Source organism: Periplaneta americana, chromosome 4 (assembly GCF_040183065.1).
Source record: "Periplaneta americana isolate PAMFEO1 chromosome 4, P.americana_PAMFEO1_priV1, whole genome shotgun sequence".
Lineage (NCBI taxonomy): Eukaryota > Metazoa > Arthropoda > Insecta > Blattodea > Blattidae > Periplaneta > Periplaneta americana.
In genome coordinates, this window is record NC_091120.1 from 150,105,882 (window position 1) to 150,124,102 (window position 18,221).

The 18,221-nt window shown below is 36.5% G+C and overlaps 1 protein-coding gene across 1 annotated transcript in view; it reads right to left on the reverse strand.

The window, feature by feature from the left end:
* The window catches only part of LOC138698322 (uncharacterized), a 23,768-nt gene extending 9,519 nt beyond the window's left edge, over nucleotides 1-14,249 (reverse strand). The window contains exons 1-2 of the mRNA XM_069824159.1: nucleotides 14,102-14,249; nucleotides 5,542-5,650 (exon numbers count right to left, since the gene is read on the reverse strand). Of these exons, the coding sequence (XP_069680260.1) occupies nucleotides 5,542-5,650; nucleotides 14,102-14,141 (149 nt within the window). The 5' untranslated portion in view covers nucleotides 14,142-14,249. The remainder of the gene's footprint in view (nucleotides 1-5,541; nucleotides 5,651-14,101) is intronic.
* Nucleotides 14,250-18,221: the final 3,972 nt, after the last annotated feature.

Here is an 18,221-nt window from a genome sequence, read left to right on the forward strand (position 1 = left end):
AGTCAACATGCCGAAACAAAACAAGAAGCAAGTATTCTGTGTAAAAAATTTTGTTGTTACTGTGACTTATTGTATCATTGTAATTTCCGTCATTTATTTATGTATTTATTTATTCATAGATGTGTACATGCTGTATAATGGTTGTGTCCAGTTACGACGTTCATGTATGAAACAGCACATCCGTATTCATAATTAATTTCTACAATCCGGCAGAGAAGGTAATACATAGGACAAAATAAACCTACGAACATTTCTAAAAGTTGAAACATCAGGGCCTAAATATATTTAATATATTTCGATATTAATTCATTTTCAATTGTGAATATTCAAATTTCAATCCTTTCAACAACTTGTTCTATTTCTTTTAAAAAGTGCAATTAAAATATTAAAAACTCTGTAAACAGGAGAAAAATAATGAACATTGGTTTTTACTTTTCGATGAAAATACATTATGAAACAGAAAGTAACCTATACAGAATTTAGATGCTTTTTACTTATTGTGAGAATAATTTTCTGTTGCCCATAAGGTGCTTTAAATAAATATTTACTTTGTTATTAAATCCAAGTGACAGTATATTTTATACAGAAGTACAGTGTGTCCGCAGAAACATTTCGGGGTTATAAACTGCTATAATTCTGTCACTATGTGTTTTATGAAATTCATACTGGTGTCATTACTAGATTCTTACAGCAGAGCTTCCCACTTTTCCGAAGAAGATATCAGTGACACAACTAACAATACAGAACTCATATTCCTCATACAAGCAAAGCACAGAGCACGAAAAAAATGGCAAGAACTGGTGATCCGCAGTCAAAAAGATGCTACAATAGACTGAACAAAGCCGTCCGAAATAAAACTAAACTTCATAAAATTTCTCAATTTGAATCACTAGTAAAGGAAATATCTGAAAACCCATATAAGATGTGAACCTTACACAAAAGATTGTTAGGAAAAACAACAAAGACATCAAACACAACAATAAAAGACGAAGCAGGAAGAGTACATTATTCCCCAATAGATGAAGTAAACATTACTGCTAATTCCTTATAAAACAGATTTAGCCGAATACCTTTCCAATCAATCAGACGTTTGTTAATAATATACAATGTCAAGTTCAACAATATCTCAGCCTTTCATTAACGAATACTATTACTCCTACATCACCATTAGAGTTAAAATCTATAATTGCGGAACTCAAACGTAAGAAATCTGCAGGACCTGATAAAGTGACAACAGAAATGCTTGTGTATATTCCAAAAAATGCTACTACAAATCTTACAAAAATATATAACACTTGTCTAAAATTGCAGTATTTTCCTAAAGCCTGGAAACATTCTCACATAGTCACTTTTCCCAAACCAAGAAAAGATGCAATGATTCCAAATAATAGAAGACCGATTAGTCTACTGAACATTCAAGGAAAAATTCTAGAGAAAATTATTGCAAAAAGACTTCTACCAATTCTTCAGATTCCATCAGAAGTAGATCACGAACAGTTCGGTTTCGAGAAACATCATTCAACAATTCATCAACGTAAAAGAATCACAACCCATATCGCAAATAACTTTCAAGCCGGCCAACATACAATAGCTACATTTCTGGACATAGCATATACTTTTGACATAGTTTGGCACTCTGGTCTTTTATTCAAATTAATTAAACTGTCAATAGATGATAGCCTTATTCACCTAATACATAGTTTCTTAACAGATAGAACTTTTCAAGTCAAAATGGATGACACTTTATCAATAATAAAGGATATCAAAGCCGGAGTTCCACAGGGTTCCGTCTTAGCACCGCATTTATATTCAGTTTATGTACATGATATTCCATTGATTGCTGAATGCAATATGGGATTATACGCAGATGACACCACCTACTTCACCAGTGACATTTCAATCAACATCGCACAATGTACTATGCAAAAACAACTCAAAATATTGGAAATGTGGCTAAGTAACTGGAGAATAATAGTCAATATAAGTAAAACTCAAGCCATCATTTTTACCAGAAAGCCGACCTGGTTGGCGAGTTGGTATAGCGCTGGCCTTCTATGCCCAAGGTTGCGGGTTCGATCCCGGGCCAGGTCGATGGCATTTAAGTGTGCTTAAATGCGACAGGCTCATGTCAGTAGATTTACTGGCATGTAAAAGAACTCCTGCGGGACAAAATTCCGGCACATCCGGCGACGCTGATATAACCTCTGCAGTTGCGAGCGTCGTTAAATAAAACATAACATTATTAACATTTTTACCAGAAGAAAGCCAAAAATACCAGATCACCTCAATCTCTTCTCCGAAGATATATACTATAAATAATAATACCTCGACATCACACTTGATAAACAACTTCGATTTCATCACCATGTTGAAGCAGCTCGTAACAAAGCATTAGCCAGATTCATTCATCTATATCCATTGTTGAAGTCTCCTTACATCAGACTCCCCTTGAAAAAAATCTTTACACTTCTGTTATAAGATCTCAAATGACCTATGGCTGCTAAATATGGAGCAATGCAAAATTCCAAATTATCAGACGTCTTCATGCTATACAGAGAAAAGTATCCCTAACTATCACTGGTGCAGACTATAGAACCACCAATAAACAACTACAAGACATGCTTGAAATAGAATCATTCTACGACATTATACAGAAATTTACAGAAAACTTTCATAAGGACTTGCTGTACCACCCCAATCCTCTGATAAGAGCCCTGGCAACAAGAGTATAAAATAACAACTACTGTCAAGATCGGTCACCTCAATTAAAAATATAAATGTTCCTGTTTGTTAACCATCTCTGTTAAAGTAAAAGCCTTATAAGGCTGACACTTATGTACCACACATGTTCCTGCTAATAAAAAAAAAAAAGGCCGTTTCTGCTATTCCGCTTGTCTAAGGCATTGTTGGATATCAGCAAATTGTGTTAAATGATCTGAATGTTAAATTTTCAAGTCTGTGTGAATTCTACAGCATTTAGAGGGTTATTTAGGTTATGGCGAATCCACAGGAAGGTAATACATAGTCCTCGAAAGTCTGTGCGTAGAGCTAGACTGCAGTTCAACATTTCTAAATCCACGGTTTCCAAGATCCTACGTTTTCGTCTGCGATTTCACCCCTACAAACTGCAATTATGCATAAGTTGAAACCTGATGACCATGCAAAACGACGTGTTCTCTGTGAAAATTTATTGACATTAATGGCGGATGATGAAGACTTTTCAGCCAAATTCATTTTTAGTGACGAGGCAACGTTCCACGTCAATGGAAAAGTAAACAAGCACAATGTTAGGATTTGGGGGAGCGGAAATCACATTTCATTTTGGAGGTTGAACGTGACTCCCCTAAGCTAAATGTGTTTTGTGCCGTTTCGAAACAGAAAGTGTATGGCCCATTTTTCTTTCAAGAGAACACTGTCACCGGTATAAGTTATCTTGATATGTTTACTGAGTGGCTGTTTCCACAATTGAAATAAGAAGGCAACGAATTTCTTTTCCAACAAGATGGAGCACCTCCTCACTCCTCAGATTCAGATCATTTAACACAATTTGCTTATATCCAACAATGCCTTAATGACAAGTGAAATAGCGGAAACAGCGTTTTTTCTTTCTTCTTGTGCTGCCATCTGTTGTTTCGGTCAACAATCGTCAGTTACGCATTTCCTGAAATTCTTTGAGCTATTCTTTCTAATGACACGGGTATGAATTTCATAAAACACATAGTGACAGAATTATAGCAGTTTATAACCTCGGAATGTTTCTGCGGACACACTATACTATTCTCATTGTTCATTACCTATCTATACGAATGAGCAGATGTAAACACACTAAACTAAACGTGGAGGACGCCCCATTCCAGCTTTGAAGAGATCTGACCTGCAGAGCGAAGCCAGTATTAACCATGTACACCTAACTTGTACCGAAAGTAACAAAACGCTAGACTCTACTTAGGACATAATGCGTATTTCCTAGAGGTAAGGAGTGGCAGTGTTTTGCCGTCAAAGCTCCGAACTGTGATAGCTCCGAAAAATCGCTGTGCCAGATAATGGCGATTTCGTCATAGTATAGGCTCTAATTCTTGTGTTCGGATGATTCTTGGCGATTGGGAATGTTTCCCATCACGAGAAGACAGATATTTATGTTCATCGATTTTTTTTTTTTATTTTACAAATTGGCATACTGATGCAAGTATTTTATCACAATACGGCGACTAACAAACACGCGGTGAGCGATGTTAACGCGATGTGTGAGCGCGTATTGCGCCCAAAAATGTATACAGCGAGTGTATTCGGCGATGTGTGGACGCACTTGAGTTGCCTACGTTAACCTTCTAAGTGGGAAGATAATTACAGCTCGCGCAAGGAACGATTACCGAAAAACAGTGGTGGCGTTACTGTCTGTTTTGATGTGTGTACGGAGGCACGTTGAGGGAGCGAGAGGTGCGAGCCGATGGAAAAAATACTGCCTCTTGCAAGAAGATGAACAGATGGGGACATCGCCTGTGGAAATTAAGAGCGTAGCAAGAGAAAAATTCGAAGCGAATTAAACGCGCAACATTATTTCTACGAATAAAATAATGGTACTCTGCGAGAGAACGCTCCATCACTATACATAATAAAATAAACGCACTTGGAACAAGACACGTATTCACATGCAGTGGAACTAAAACTGTAATATAACTATCACAATGCTAGACTGATTCTATCAATGTCGTTTCCCTTCCGACTGTACTCTTGAATATAATTCAAGTTATCTCGTGACCTTTCCTGTCGCCCGCTCTTCCTTATCGAATTGTTTCGTTCGCATTCCTGACGTCCGTAACCCCTGCTTGCGAGACCTATAATTAGTTCCCAACTGTCTTGTCCTTCAAGTTAGTATGAATCTTCTGACATGCAGTTGTCTGCTGTTATCACGTACTGTACTCCAACCAGGAGAAAGTCTCAGGGGAATGAGACGCAGCGGGGTAATACTGTGAATGAATGTTGATGTCATAAGATGTCATAAGGTCACACACTGGGTACACGCATCTCCATTGGCTAACTCTCACAGCACAAACGATAACACTGATAAACACATACTTATACTACCCTAGTTACAAAATTAGATCACGGTTAATCTCCTGGTCTTTTAATCCCTCCATACAGGAAATAACATATGCAGGAGAGTGCATGTTTTTTTTAAACTGACGTTATAACAGTAATATTATCTATCTACTTCGTTCCAATAGATGACGCAGTAGTAAGCACATTCCTTTCACGGTTAATCTCCTGGTTGGAGAATATGGTCACATATACACGTATACATCACTCGCCATCGCTATGGGTCGCATATTGGGGTAAGTTGGCGATTTCTCGGTGTTTTGATTTTCAAACTACAATCACAGTTGCAACCAGTCACAGCGAAAAAATCACAGGTCTTCAAATCACACCCCATCACTACTATTTCCTTCAAACTCTCGAATCGATTTTTGTGAAGCATTGAATTACTTTGTCCTTAAGCTTCGTATAATTAGAAAAAAAGAAGTGAAAATCTTTCTCACATACGTTAGCGTTGCTATCATTTCTCCGTGATTTACTTCATTTTCACCGTTATAACTGGAGGTGTAGGATCGTACTCCTGGCACATCCCCAGGAGAAAATGTTCCATTGTGATCTACAACAAATATCAAATAAGAAGTGCGGTTTACATAAAAAAATGTTCAGCGAGAAAGCTTTAATTATAATGAATGAGAGCTGTTCAAAAAATAAAGATCGCCATGAAATACGGTCTGATCCGTTTGGGTATGGATAATATTAATTTATTATTATAAAGCTAATATATAAACATTTCTTGCTGGTTATATTATGATTAAATGATGGGAGTTTCCATGTATGACAATCAACAATGCATAATCTGAAAGGACAAATGAAAATCGTAGATGATTAAAATGGCTGCTACAAATCAACAGAGGGCACAATGTGCTCTTTGGTATGCTAAATTTGAGTGTGTTAAAAGAATTCAAAGGGAATTTCGACGTGAGTATGGTGTGCGTAATGTACCTAAATATGATTCCATAATGTTGTGGTATCGAACACAGGTTCTGTGTTAAAAAAAAAAAAAAAAACAAGCAAAAGGTCGCAGGCGAAACCCAGTACGAGAAGCACCTATCTCTTGGTTTGGTCCCCAAACTCCTCAGATCTAACCCCTCCTGACTTCTTCGTGTAGAATTTTGTTAAAGACATTGTCTATTCACAGAAACCCAGGAACCTAGATGATTTGAGAGTAAAAATTACTCGAGCTTTCCAACAAATCACCCCTCTTATGTTACAACGGAGATGAGCTGAATTGCATCACCGGTATGAGTTTGTTTTATTTTAGTTGGTTATTTAACGACGCTGTGTCAACTACTAGGTTAATTAGCATCGATGAGATTGGTGATAGCGAGATGATATTTGGCGAGATGAGGCCGAGGATTTGCCATAAATTTACCTTGCATTCACATTACGGTTAGGGAAAACCTCGGAAAAAACCCAACCAGGTAATCAGCCCGAGCGGGAATCGAACCCGCGCCCGAACGCAACTTCAGTCCGGCAAACAATCGTCTTAACCGACTGAGCCACGCCGGTGGCTCCGTTATGAATTGTGCAGGGTGCGCAATGGGGGTCATGTTGAGCTCTGAGGAATCTCCCATCTTTCAGTGTTGTATGCACTGTGGGGTGGGTAATGGTGTTAGTAGTCATCACTCGCTGATAAATAACGAGACCAAGGAAACCATAGTGGGTAATTAGTGACTGCCTTTTATTCTGACTTCACTTACACATTTGATAACATTATTCCTATACAATATAAAACCAGAAACTGAAGCCAGATTACGAATATTCCACATTGATAGACTTAGCGCCAACGCGCTAGATAACAAATCACTGTAAAGATTAACAATGAAATTAGTACTTCATATAACTCTTACAAGTGCGAGTGCCTTAACAAAATCCTATAAAATCCATACCTACAAAAACTTATAAACTAACTCACTTAACACACTTGCCCTGAACACAACTCTGAATAAATAAGAAAACTAACCATAAAAGATGAATAACCCAATACAAAGCTAATAATTTAAGCACTAAAAGCCAAGCCAATATTGACCAACCACGCAGAAGTCCCAAAAATGGAGAAAACCCGACTAGAGATTCACAACACACCATAAAAGGAAATGTAGCTGGGCGTAGAACACTCGATTAAGAGTTTATGCATTGGGATCACACACGCTAGTTACCTCCATCCAGCACTTACAGTCAGATTGATAGCCTGGCGTGTATTCCGGCGTAAGTCGTAGTGAAGATGTCAGTCGCCAGTTCTAGTAGATCAATAGTGATGTTAAAATAAGCAAGCCGGCTCCAATCACCGGCGCCAAGAATTAACTCCTTGGCTTGTAGAACTTGCGGCGAATATACCGACGACACCATGTTGAAGGCTGAATATCCTTGCGAAGTTTGGTGTCGGGCAACACCGACACACCGCGTGCGTCGATCTCCCGATGTGACCAGCCCCAATCGCCGAAACCCGTGCTATCACCCTCCATAGGTAACAAGGCGCCCCATACGCCCCGGACAGCGGCCGCTGCCACACCAAGGTCCGCTCACAACCGAAGTATCCTCGAGACTCCTCTGCCGTACTCCCTCCGATCTCTACCCCCGGGACCAACAACCCGGAAGTCAGGAGCCGTTATATACAAATCAGCCAATGAGACGGCAGCTCTCAGAGTAAAAAGAAATAACAAATATGATAGGTGGAATAAAGTAAACTAACGCACCCTATTAAGAAAAAAGAAAAAAAAAACAGAAACAAAAACAAACAAAATAAAGAAAACACGACGCACTCTGATAGCATATAACAGAACTACCAGCAAATGATTAAGTATATATATATATATATATATATATATATATATATATATATATATATATATATATATATATATATATACAAAACTGCGGAAAAGATGTCGGGGAAAGGCAAAAGAATAGAAGTAGTGAACAACAACACAGCACAAAGTTTTAACAAATAAAGTTTAGTAACAAATGTTTTACGGTGTTTTTATTTTATCCATACCCAAACGGATTATCCTGTATTTACATATTTTCTTAGAAAATGTTATTTGTTCTGTACATAAGTTATACACCACTGAGGATATTACTAGATATATGGTAGGCTTTCGCAATCACGATAAATGCGAAATGTGCCCAAACGCTGTGAAAATAAGTAATTTTATGTGTCACAGTATGTGAAGTACCTATATTTCCTGTAGTTTTTAATCGGCGATAAAACGGGAAATTGAGTGCAAAAATCCATGTGTTTTTTGCGAAATAAGAGCGAAATCACATTTTGAGAATCATTTTTATGTTTTCTGTAAAAAAAAATAGAATCTATCTAAAGGTCCCGCCATATTCAGGTTCTTACATTTTTTTTAAATAGTTCTGTTACAACACTACGTTAGCTTTTACTGTAAGAAGAGCACAGGAATGTGGCCTACTTGATACCCACCTTGTTGTTACTACCATTTTCTAGAGTTTTCAACTAGTCTGTCTGGTGCTAATGGAAAAATATAGGCTGCCTATACGTCCAATTTCTTTACGTCCAGTTTTCACTTACAAACAATAAGAAAAACAAGATGCGTCGTCCGTCGCTGTAGAGTAACGATTAGCTTGTTTGACTGTGAAACAATCGGGCCCGGATTCAAATCCTGGTACCTAGGTGTAAGTTGTCTGGTTGGGTTTTTTTCGGGTTTCCCTCAACCACTTGAAGCACAGACATTTAGCGGAGAGGTGTGGTATTACGACCACAAATACAATTAGGGGAAGTCCGTGTAACTTGGACCAGTGTGTAACTTGATCCAATGATGCAATCACTATTTCCAGGATAGTTTGCAAGGTACTTTATACAGCGCTTTGAACCTTCTACATGGTAGGCAACTGTCCATAAATCTCATTATGCAGGGTTGGCTTGACGCGGTCATAACGGTGTCGAACATTCTGTCCCCAAATTCTTCAAATCTTTTCACATTAGTTTGACAGCGTGTTGTGCGAAGACGTTTAGAAATACAAGACTGCCTTATACATACGAAGAAATACCAGTGTTGGAGGTAAGTTGAGTGAAATTTATATCAATGTTTGTAAAGTAGTTTTTACGTAAATAATTTTTAAGTGTTTCTTTTACAATGCGTGTAAATTGAACCATCACAAAGCGTGTAACTTGAGCCAATGCTAAAATGTACCTACCCTTATAATATAACAAATTTAGAAGATAAAATTGTCCATTATGTCTTCACTAGTGTGAATTTCCAAAAATCAGAGGTCAGTGGATGAAAATTTTGTAAGGACATATAATTAAAATATTATTTATATAATATTATATAAATAATTACATTATAAAACATTACTTTAGTTTATTTCAATATTTTATTTCTTAAATTCTGTAATAAGACTTCGTTTCATTTGGTGGGTCGACAATTACAACTTTTTAACAAATTCTGCTTTCGCCATTACTTTACAGATGACTACAAGACAGGCAAGAAAAGCGAAGGGAGTGTATGGGAAGTGGAAAGAAGAAAATCTGCAACTCGCTTTAGTTGCAATATCGGAAGGGGTTGGCGTCAATGAGGCTGCACGAAGATATAATATACCTAGTGCCACACTTAAAAGATACAACAAAAGGAAGGACGCTAAAATTAGACAGCCCGGTCACCCACTTGACTTGCCACAAGAGGTGGGAAATGATCTTGTGACACATCTTCTGCAGCTAGAAAAAATGTTCTATGGGTAAATACATTACAGCAAAATGTATATTAGGGCCTACTATAGACCTACAACTTAATTCAATCAAACTTAATATAGGCCTAATACTTAGTCTGCTTATTCTTTAATTTCAGATTGACACGAAGAAGTGTTATGAAATTAGCATACGAGATTGCAGAGAAGAATAAACTGGCCACTTGGTTCAACAGGGAAACGAAGTCTGCCGGCAAAGAATGGTTTTCCGGCTTTATGAAGCGCCATCCCGAACTTAGCCTTAGGCAGCCAGAAGCCACATCACTTGCCAGGGCTTCAGGATTCAACAGGGTTGTCGTCGGTAAGTTCTTTGACACATTGGAACACCTTGTCGACCAACACAAATTAACTGCTGCCAGAATATTCAACATGGACGAGACATCCCACAATGTCGTTCAACGCCAAGAGAAGATTTTGGCACAGAGGGAAAACCTCAGGTTGGAGCCATTTCTTCTTGTGAGCGAGGTCAGAATGTGACAGGAGTGTATGCCATGAGTGCGAGTGGCTTCTTTGTACCTCCTATGCTGATTTACGCTAAGAAAAAAATGATGAAGTCTCTCACATTTGGAGCGCCTCCTAACACCATCTTCCGCTGTCAGGATAAGGGATGGATGGATTCTGACACATTCTGTGAATGGATTAGACACTTCATTAGAACTGTCAAACCCAGCCCTCAGGAGAAAGTACTGTTGATTTTAGATGGTCACAGTAGCCATACGCAATCGCTGAAAGCGATTGAGATCTGCCGTCAGTACGGTGTGATAATGTTATCTCTACCGTCGCACTGCACGCACCATCTCCAACCGCTGGATGTGTCGTTCTTCAAACCTCTGAACACATTCATGTCAGCTGCCATATCAACGAAGATGAGGGCACTTCCAGGACAGCGGCTGAATATCCAGCACATTGCTTCACTGGTAGGAGTGACATTCCCCAGAGCAGCAAATATGCAGATTGCAATGAATGGCTTTAGGCACACTGGTCTTTGGCCTGTCGACCGAAATGTGTTTTCAGAGGCTGATTTCGCGCCTTTTTTTGGTGACCGATCGGCCTTTGAATGGTGAGCCATCAGCATCAGCATCTCGGGCAGCAGAAGAAGTGGAAGGAGCAACAACAGCAGCATCAGCAGAGAAAAAGATGGGAGACAATGTGGAGCTACTTTCTGGTCTCACAGAATATGTATCACTGAAGGAAATAAGCCCTTTGCCTTCGTCTTCCAAATCTGGACAGAGAAAATCCGGAACGAGATACAATGCATCTGGCGTGGTGCTGACGGCTACGCCACACAAGAATGCTCTGCAGCAACAATCAGATGGGAAGGCCGCAAAGAAGAGAAAATTATTTGATTTGAAAGTTAAGGTGACATCCAAAACACGCTGTGTTATTTGTGGTGAAAGTGAGAACAAAGACTGGATTCAGTGCAATCGGTGTGGAAAATGGGCCCACGAAGAATGTGCAACAATTACAGATGAACTATTTTATTACTGTTGTATGTGAAATAATTGCTTGACATAAATTTTTGTTTGAATAAACAACATTATAGGAGTTAAATGTGTTTAATATGCCTGGTCCAAGTTACACGATCCTCTGGTTCATATTACACGACCCTGGCTCAAGTTACACGACTTCGAAATTTTGATTAAATTTTATTTTTGAAGTATTAGAATTAAAATTAGTGAAGTCATATTTTATTTAGGGATTTATTATGGCAATCTACCATCATAAAAAATTCAGGGACATTTTTCTCAATATGATAAGTGAGTTACGGCCATTCAAACTTAGGTGGTCCAATATACACGGTCTTCCCCTATTAGCATAGCGGGAATCGGACTATTGTTTAAAACGTGAGGTACTATTATGGAGTAATATATGAGACACTTAAGAAATGTTGAATAGTATTTAATGCAACATTATTATATTGTATCAAAGCTGCCTATTATGATAAATATTACATACTTCGTATTACTTTCCGTAATTAATTTTTACATATTTTTTCTTTGCTTTAGTGAGACAAAATCAATTTTCACATTAGCAATGAATTTACATTAACGCTTTATATACACATTGCTGATAGCTGCAAAGATAATAAATTGGTAGTAATCTGATGCTTGTAATAATTAGTAAAAGAATGTGGACAACAATAAAACTTAATTTGACAAAACCTTAAAATTTCAAATATATTTTAACTTCTATTCATTACTTAGGCCTAAATAAAAAAAGCTATTTTTATTGATCTATCAACACAGAGACGAAGGCATTAGGCCTACTAAAGAATGTTGTTGACTCACGTTTTATGATCCCTCCAAAATCGAAAGTACGATGTGAAGCTGTTTGTGATGCTGTAATTGTAGCAGTTATAAACAGCATATATACACCCTGACATTTTAACACAGCACTAACTAATAAAAGTATTTACTAGCCCAGCAATAATCTACATTATAGTAGATTACAGCTTGCTTCGCGAGGTTCAGCACACTTTGCCGCGTAGGTAGCAGCACCTGCACCGTTCGCGCGCAGAACTGCTAGCTGTCCGGTATTATTAGAATAAGGTATTTGATAAGAGCATGACCATTGGCACAATACAGTTTGTCCGGCAGCAAAGAGCCCACGTGGTTTACGTCGCAATAATAATAATAATAATAATAATAATAATAATAATAATAATAATAATAATAAAGCGCTGGACTTATAATCCTGTGGACCCGCTCGTTTCAGAGTCACGCATGCTGTTACTTCACCAGCGGTGGACTTTTCATGTTCATTTCCATAGGAATAAAATAATTTCGGTTGGAATATATGACATAGTTTTTGTCTAGTGTGATTAGCTCTCACAGATTTTAAGAAGAGGTTAACCGCTATTAATTTAATTAAAATTCGCCCGTCTATATACTGTTGACTTTCAAGTAGTGAATTACGAGGCATCTCGAAAATGTAACTGAATCAAAACATTGCAGGTGCCTCATTAGTTTACATTATCTATACTAATAATAAATCTGTAGCCGAAATTTTTCTGGTAATTTTCGATTTTCCAAAAATAATTGGTCCTAACATATATAATTAACTACCCTGAAACCGAAAATCGCTTTTTTGAAATTGTTGTTTGTATGTCTGTCTGTCTGTATGTTTGTTACCTTTTCACGCGATAATGGCTGAACCGATTTATATGAAAATTGGAATATATATTAAGTTTGTTGTAACTTAGATTTTAGGCTATATGGCATTCAAAATACATTATTTAAAAGGGGGGTTATAAGGGGGCCTGAATTAAATAAATCGAAATATCTCGCTTATTATTGATTTTTGCGAAAAATGTTACATAACAAACGTTTCTTTAAAAATAATTTGCGATAAGTTTTATTCCTTGAAAAATTTTGATAGGACTGATATTTAATGAGATAAATGAGTTTAAAATTAAAATAACTGCCATCTAAGGCCGTATAATGAAATAAAAAACAAATGACTTCGTCTATAAGGGGCCTTGGACAGCAACAATCGAAAGCTATGAAAGATAGCCTACAGAGAATGTTTCTGTGTTTGTATGAAGTAATATCGGAAGCTAAATTAACCGATTTGTATAATTAATTATTATTTCACCATTGGAAAGTGTAGTTTCTCTAGATGGACATAATGCTATAATGTTATTACAGTAACTTCTGATATAATATAATATAATATAATATAATATAATATAATATAATATAATATAATATAATACAACATAATATAATATAATATAATATAATATAATATAATATAATATTATATTATATAATATTATATATTATATGTAATGTAATATTATATAATATAATTTAAGTTATTTGAAGGTTCAGAACCATAGTGGGCCAAACGCCATTTACTGAATACGTAGAAAACAAGGGTTAAAATTAAGTTATTACCATAATTCAATGGAAACCTATAACAAGTAAAATAAAACATACACATTAAATCTAAATGATGTCAACCTTCATTAAACTATGGTTGCATGTAATAAAAATTAAGAAACATGTTAAAGAAATTGTCATTGCACCAAATGAGTATCTCTGGACCAAAATGATAGCATTTTAGTTATTTGGATGCAATTTAAATTAAGTAACATATTAAACGATTTATCCTTCTATCAAACACGAATGTTCCCTGGATCAAATGTCCTATTTTAATTATGTAATTACTTTATATTTATTTCTAACGGGTGCAGCGGAGAGCAAGGGTACGGCTAGTATGAAAATAAAATGTTGAAAATTAATAATAGCCTAAAGAAAGAAAACTAGCATATTATTGAAATATGCATAAATACCTGATAATAACGTTACATTTTCTGGAGTGCTGTTTAACATATTGCGATATTCATATACCTGCAGAATGGTGTTATAAAATCATGAATTTTGTTGCTCGAAACACATCACAAATTACATTATGCCAAATTAGTATTAGGGTATATACTATTCTGCAGTCATCTTAAAACAAAACACTGCCATTCATGTAGATAGCCATTGTTTACTAGACATTGGCCTAAATCGTTGCTTACATGGTTTTCAACACTGAGAAGGGTATATGCACATAGAAATACGTTCCTTTGTTTGGACAACATTTCGCTGTTAGGATCGCGGATGAACAATAGCAGAACTTTTCAAAATTCATGGCAGAGCAAATATCCGTGAATTTTTTACAATGCAACTAAAAAGCGATGTTATATATCAGTGTTTCCCAATTGGTTGCCCGCGGAGCTCTGGGTCATAGTCATTTACTATTTCTCAGCTAACATAATTTGTATCTTCTATTTTGTAGTCTTGATTTCCAATTCCATTTGAAGGGTACACGGGAATAACGAACAAGTTCCATTTTAGAAAGTTTCGAGAAAAACGAATTTTAAAGTTTAAGCACTTAATGCTTTCTTATGTGTGTATTTAATAGAAATTGACGTAGTGGAATGTCAAGAACGATGATTTCTTATTACTAGCTAGACCACATGATAGTACTTCCTTTCCACTATAATATGGGATTATTAACTCAATTTCGATTTTTGATGGACCTTGATCGTTTTTCCCGTGTACCCTTCATTTGATTTACTTATTTCTTTATAATAAACTCCGTAGACAAAATGGTGATATTATGTCCAATAATATTTCAAAAAATTACTGGTATTCTGAATGTACTTCATAAACGAAACACCATCTATATATTCATTATCTAAACGATAACAGCTCCCTGTATTAACAGGCTGCCACAAAGACAGAGCATATTGTGCAATAGGCAGTTGAAAGTATAAATAATACACATATGTTTAAGTTTAATGGAATCTTACAACAATGACAAGAAATCACTGAATAAATAATTAGGTACTAAATTATTTGAAGATCACTGTTGACTGTAGATATGGTTTCGGAGTAGAAAATGGATCCTTTCAGAGCTGCAAGAACCAACCCCGGCCCATAAGCTTGAAACGGTGGAACCAAAAAGGTGTACTAGTATGGTCGTCAAATTACCCACAGTTCATCTCTTTTTCCGGTGTGTTTATCAGCTGTTTTGTTCATATTATTACGATTACAAATTGTTTCGTGTTGTTGTGAATATTTCAAAAGTGTAGTCAAGTTCAGCAGGAGTTATTTTTTTCATAAACAAGCTAATATTCTGTTCGGCTCAACTGTAGAATACGTCCGTTGGTATGTCCCCCTATGCTTTAACATATAAAGGAATGCCAACATCCTTCTTGATAAGAGAAAGAATGTGGAAATGAAGTGTTCAGTCCATGTCACAACCATAACACTTTTAATAAATATATAGTGAAACATACATTGTTATAATAATCTGCTAGTGGTCCTGTTACCTCCGGATCAATTCCAATCCGTTTACGTATGACCAAAACCGATAGAAGCAATTTAATATTTGGCAATTGGCGGTATTTCGCGGTGGATTATAGGGCGTAAAAGGTATAATCTGACGTCATATCCGTCGCACCGATTTCAAGCATATTTGGCTTGAAGTACTCTCTCCTTTCTTTTTATCCTCTCAGGCAAGAACGATGTCATCAATTGCCTTCCTCTGTAGGCCGAAACGTTGCCAGGTCTGGAAGAAGAAACCGGGAATAGTTCCGCGCGCTCCAACCATAAGGCCTATTACTTCAATTTGTTGTAGACCGTATTTGTCCATGAAATGTGGAACGGTACGTACATAGATGTCGTTTTTTTCCCTATTTACATCTTCAGGTTGGCTCTTTTGTTTTTCATATCTAACGGTGTGATCGATGATGTAGCCATTGTTGTTATTTGGTGGCATGGCAATCATGTCGATACTGCCAACCTCTGTTCCAATTCTGCTAACTATGGAATAGATAACCTTGGAATAAATGAACGTCATACCACAGTCTAGTATATACAGTCACGAAGCTTGAGTTGTGAGGGTGCTAGGAACAATAGACTGTGCCGGTACTATTTCGCATTGTCTGTAAGGAGGCGATAATAGCGATCCTAGTGGTTAGAAACTACCTATGGATGCATATTTACCACGTATTGAGCTTCGTGACTGTATATACTAGACTGTGACGATACTCCATTTATTCTATAGTTAGGCTGTTGCACGGAATCCACTGCTGTGGAGTAACATTCCTGACCATGAAACGAGCGGACCCGGGTTCAAATCCTGGTTATGACAAGTAACCTGGTTGAAGTTTTTTTGTTGTTTTCCCTCAACCCATTAAGAGCAAATGCTGGGTAACTTTCGACGCTGGACCCTGGACTCATTTCGCTGGCATTATCATCTTCATCTCATTCAAAATTATACAACCATAGCAGTTGAAAAAGCGTCATAAAATAACCAATTAAAAATATATATTCCACAGATAGCTATTGTAAAATGTATTCCGCGATCGTACGACTGGCCCTTAAATCATCCGTTGAATTCACTTCACTTCACTTCAATTCCGGCTTAACGACACTACTGCCTATTATAAAAGGCTACAGTGTGATAAATTAAATATTAAAAGGATCCTTGTTAAGTAACGTAGTGCTTAATACTATTGAACGTATTTGGATAATTAAAACTTCCTAAAATTGTTAAAATCTAGTAAGTTGAAAAAATCTAATGTATTTCTTAAATCTAATGTAGTATATAGCTACTCTTCCTCATCCACACTTCACCGAAACGGAGAGGAAACCAATCCGTTGGTTTAATTATAATTCACGAAATAACTAGCGTATAATATTACGGGAAACCAGGGTTTCCAGATGATTCCAGACCAATGCCGCCAACTATACATCAACAAGGCGCCAGAAAGTACCCAATTATCTTTGAAGTTGATAGTGAAAAGAAAACTTACAGTGTAATCATGAACATAACCATTTATATTCATTCATAAATTTGTAATACTTTTATTGTTAATATTATTTAATACAAAGATGCAGAATCATTAAATGATATTATTCAGCTATGATGTGTATCTCTGATATTTCCATTTTGCTATTTGTTCAATCTGTATTTCCTTGTTTACAAATATTAATCCTACTAACCTACATTAACGGATGACATAAAAAATCTATTCTTATAGTCGCGACGCTGTTATTCCCGGCGTGACTCCTCTTTGCTTACGTCATAGGTAGTGAAGGCTCTATAAAGTCTAGGTAGGTAGTATCGTTCGCCATTTTTGTTCTTTCGTTGCCGAGCTACCAGACGAGGAATCTATTTGACACACCGTTAAACATTATCATGTCGTAGCTCCTATGATGATAAATCAAACGCGCTGTAATTTAGCAAATAATTGAGCGGCAAATAACATCCCCATATACTTTTTGCGAACGCCAATGAAAGAGCCAAAATGGCGGGCGATTGTATTAAGTATTTATCGAGCCTTAGGAAATGCATAACGTCGTCATCAGCGAATCACAAGATGCACACGTTTAAATGTAGCCGACCTGCAACGTGATTGGCTGCCGGAAATGTGAGCGACGGGACTATAATAAGCATCACGAACTTGCTGTTGTGATAATCAATAGATAGCCTACTAACAAAGCTAAATAACAGTGTTACAGGCTTTAACAAAGTTATTTAATGTGTACGTGTTTACAATACTTAGGTTTATGAAGTGGCATTATTTCAAACAATGTTTTGTGAGTAATCTCACAATATAAGATAATAATAACTACCGTATTCAAAACTCCACTTTTTCAAATACAGTATTCAGACTAAGAAGGTTTTTCAATTCAATTAAGATTTTCTATATTGCCACTTGATGCAGAGACTGTTATTTAACATAATTATTATTTTTAAAGTTAAAACAAGTCCATGTTATAATCAATAAGATTTTAACAATAATCAGTGTTAAATAGAGTAATTTGACAAAGTTATTGGACCTATATGATTACATATTTATAGCACTTAGGACTATATAGTTACATTATTTCAAATGAGTTTGTGTATTACAA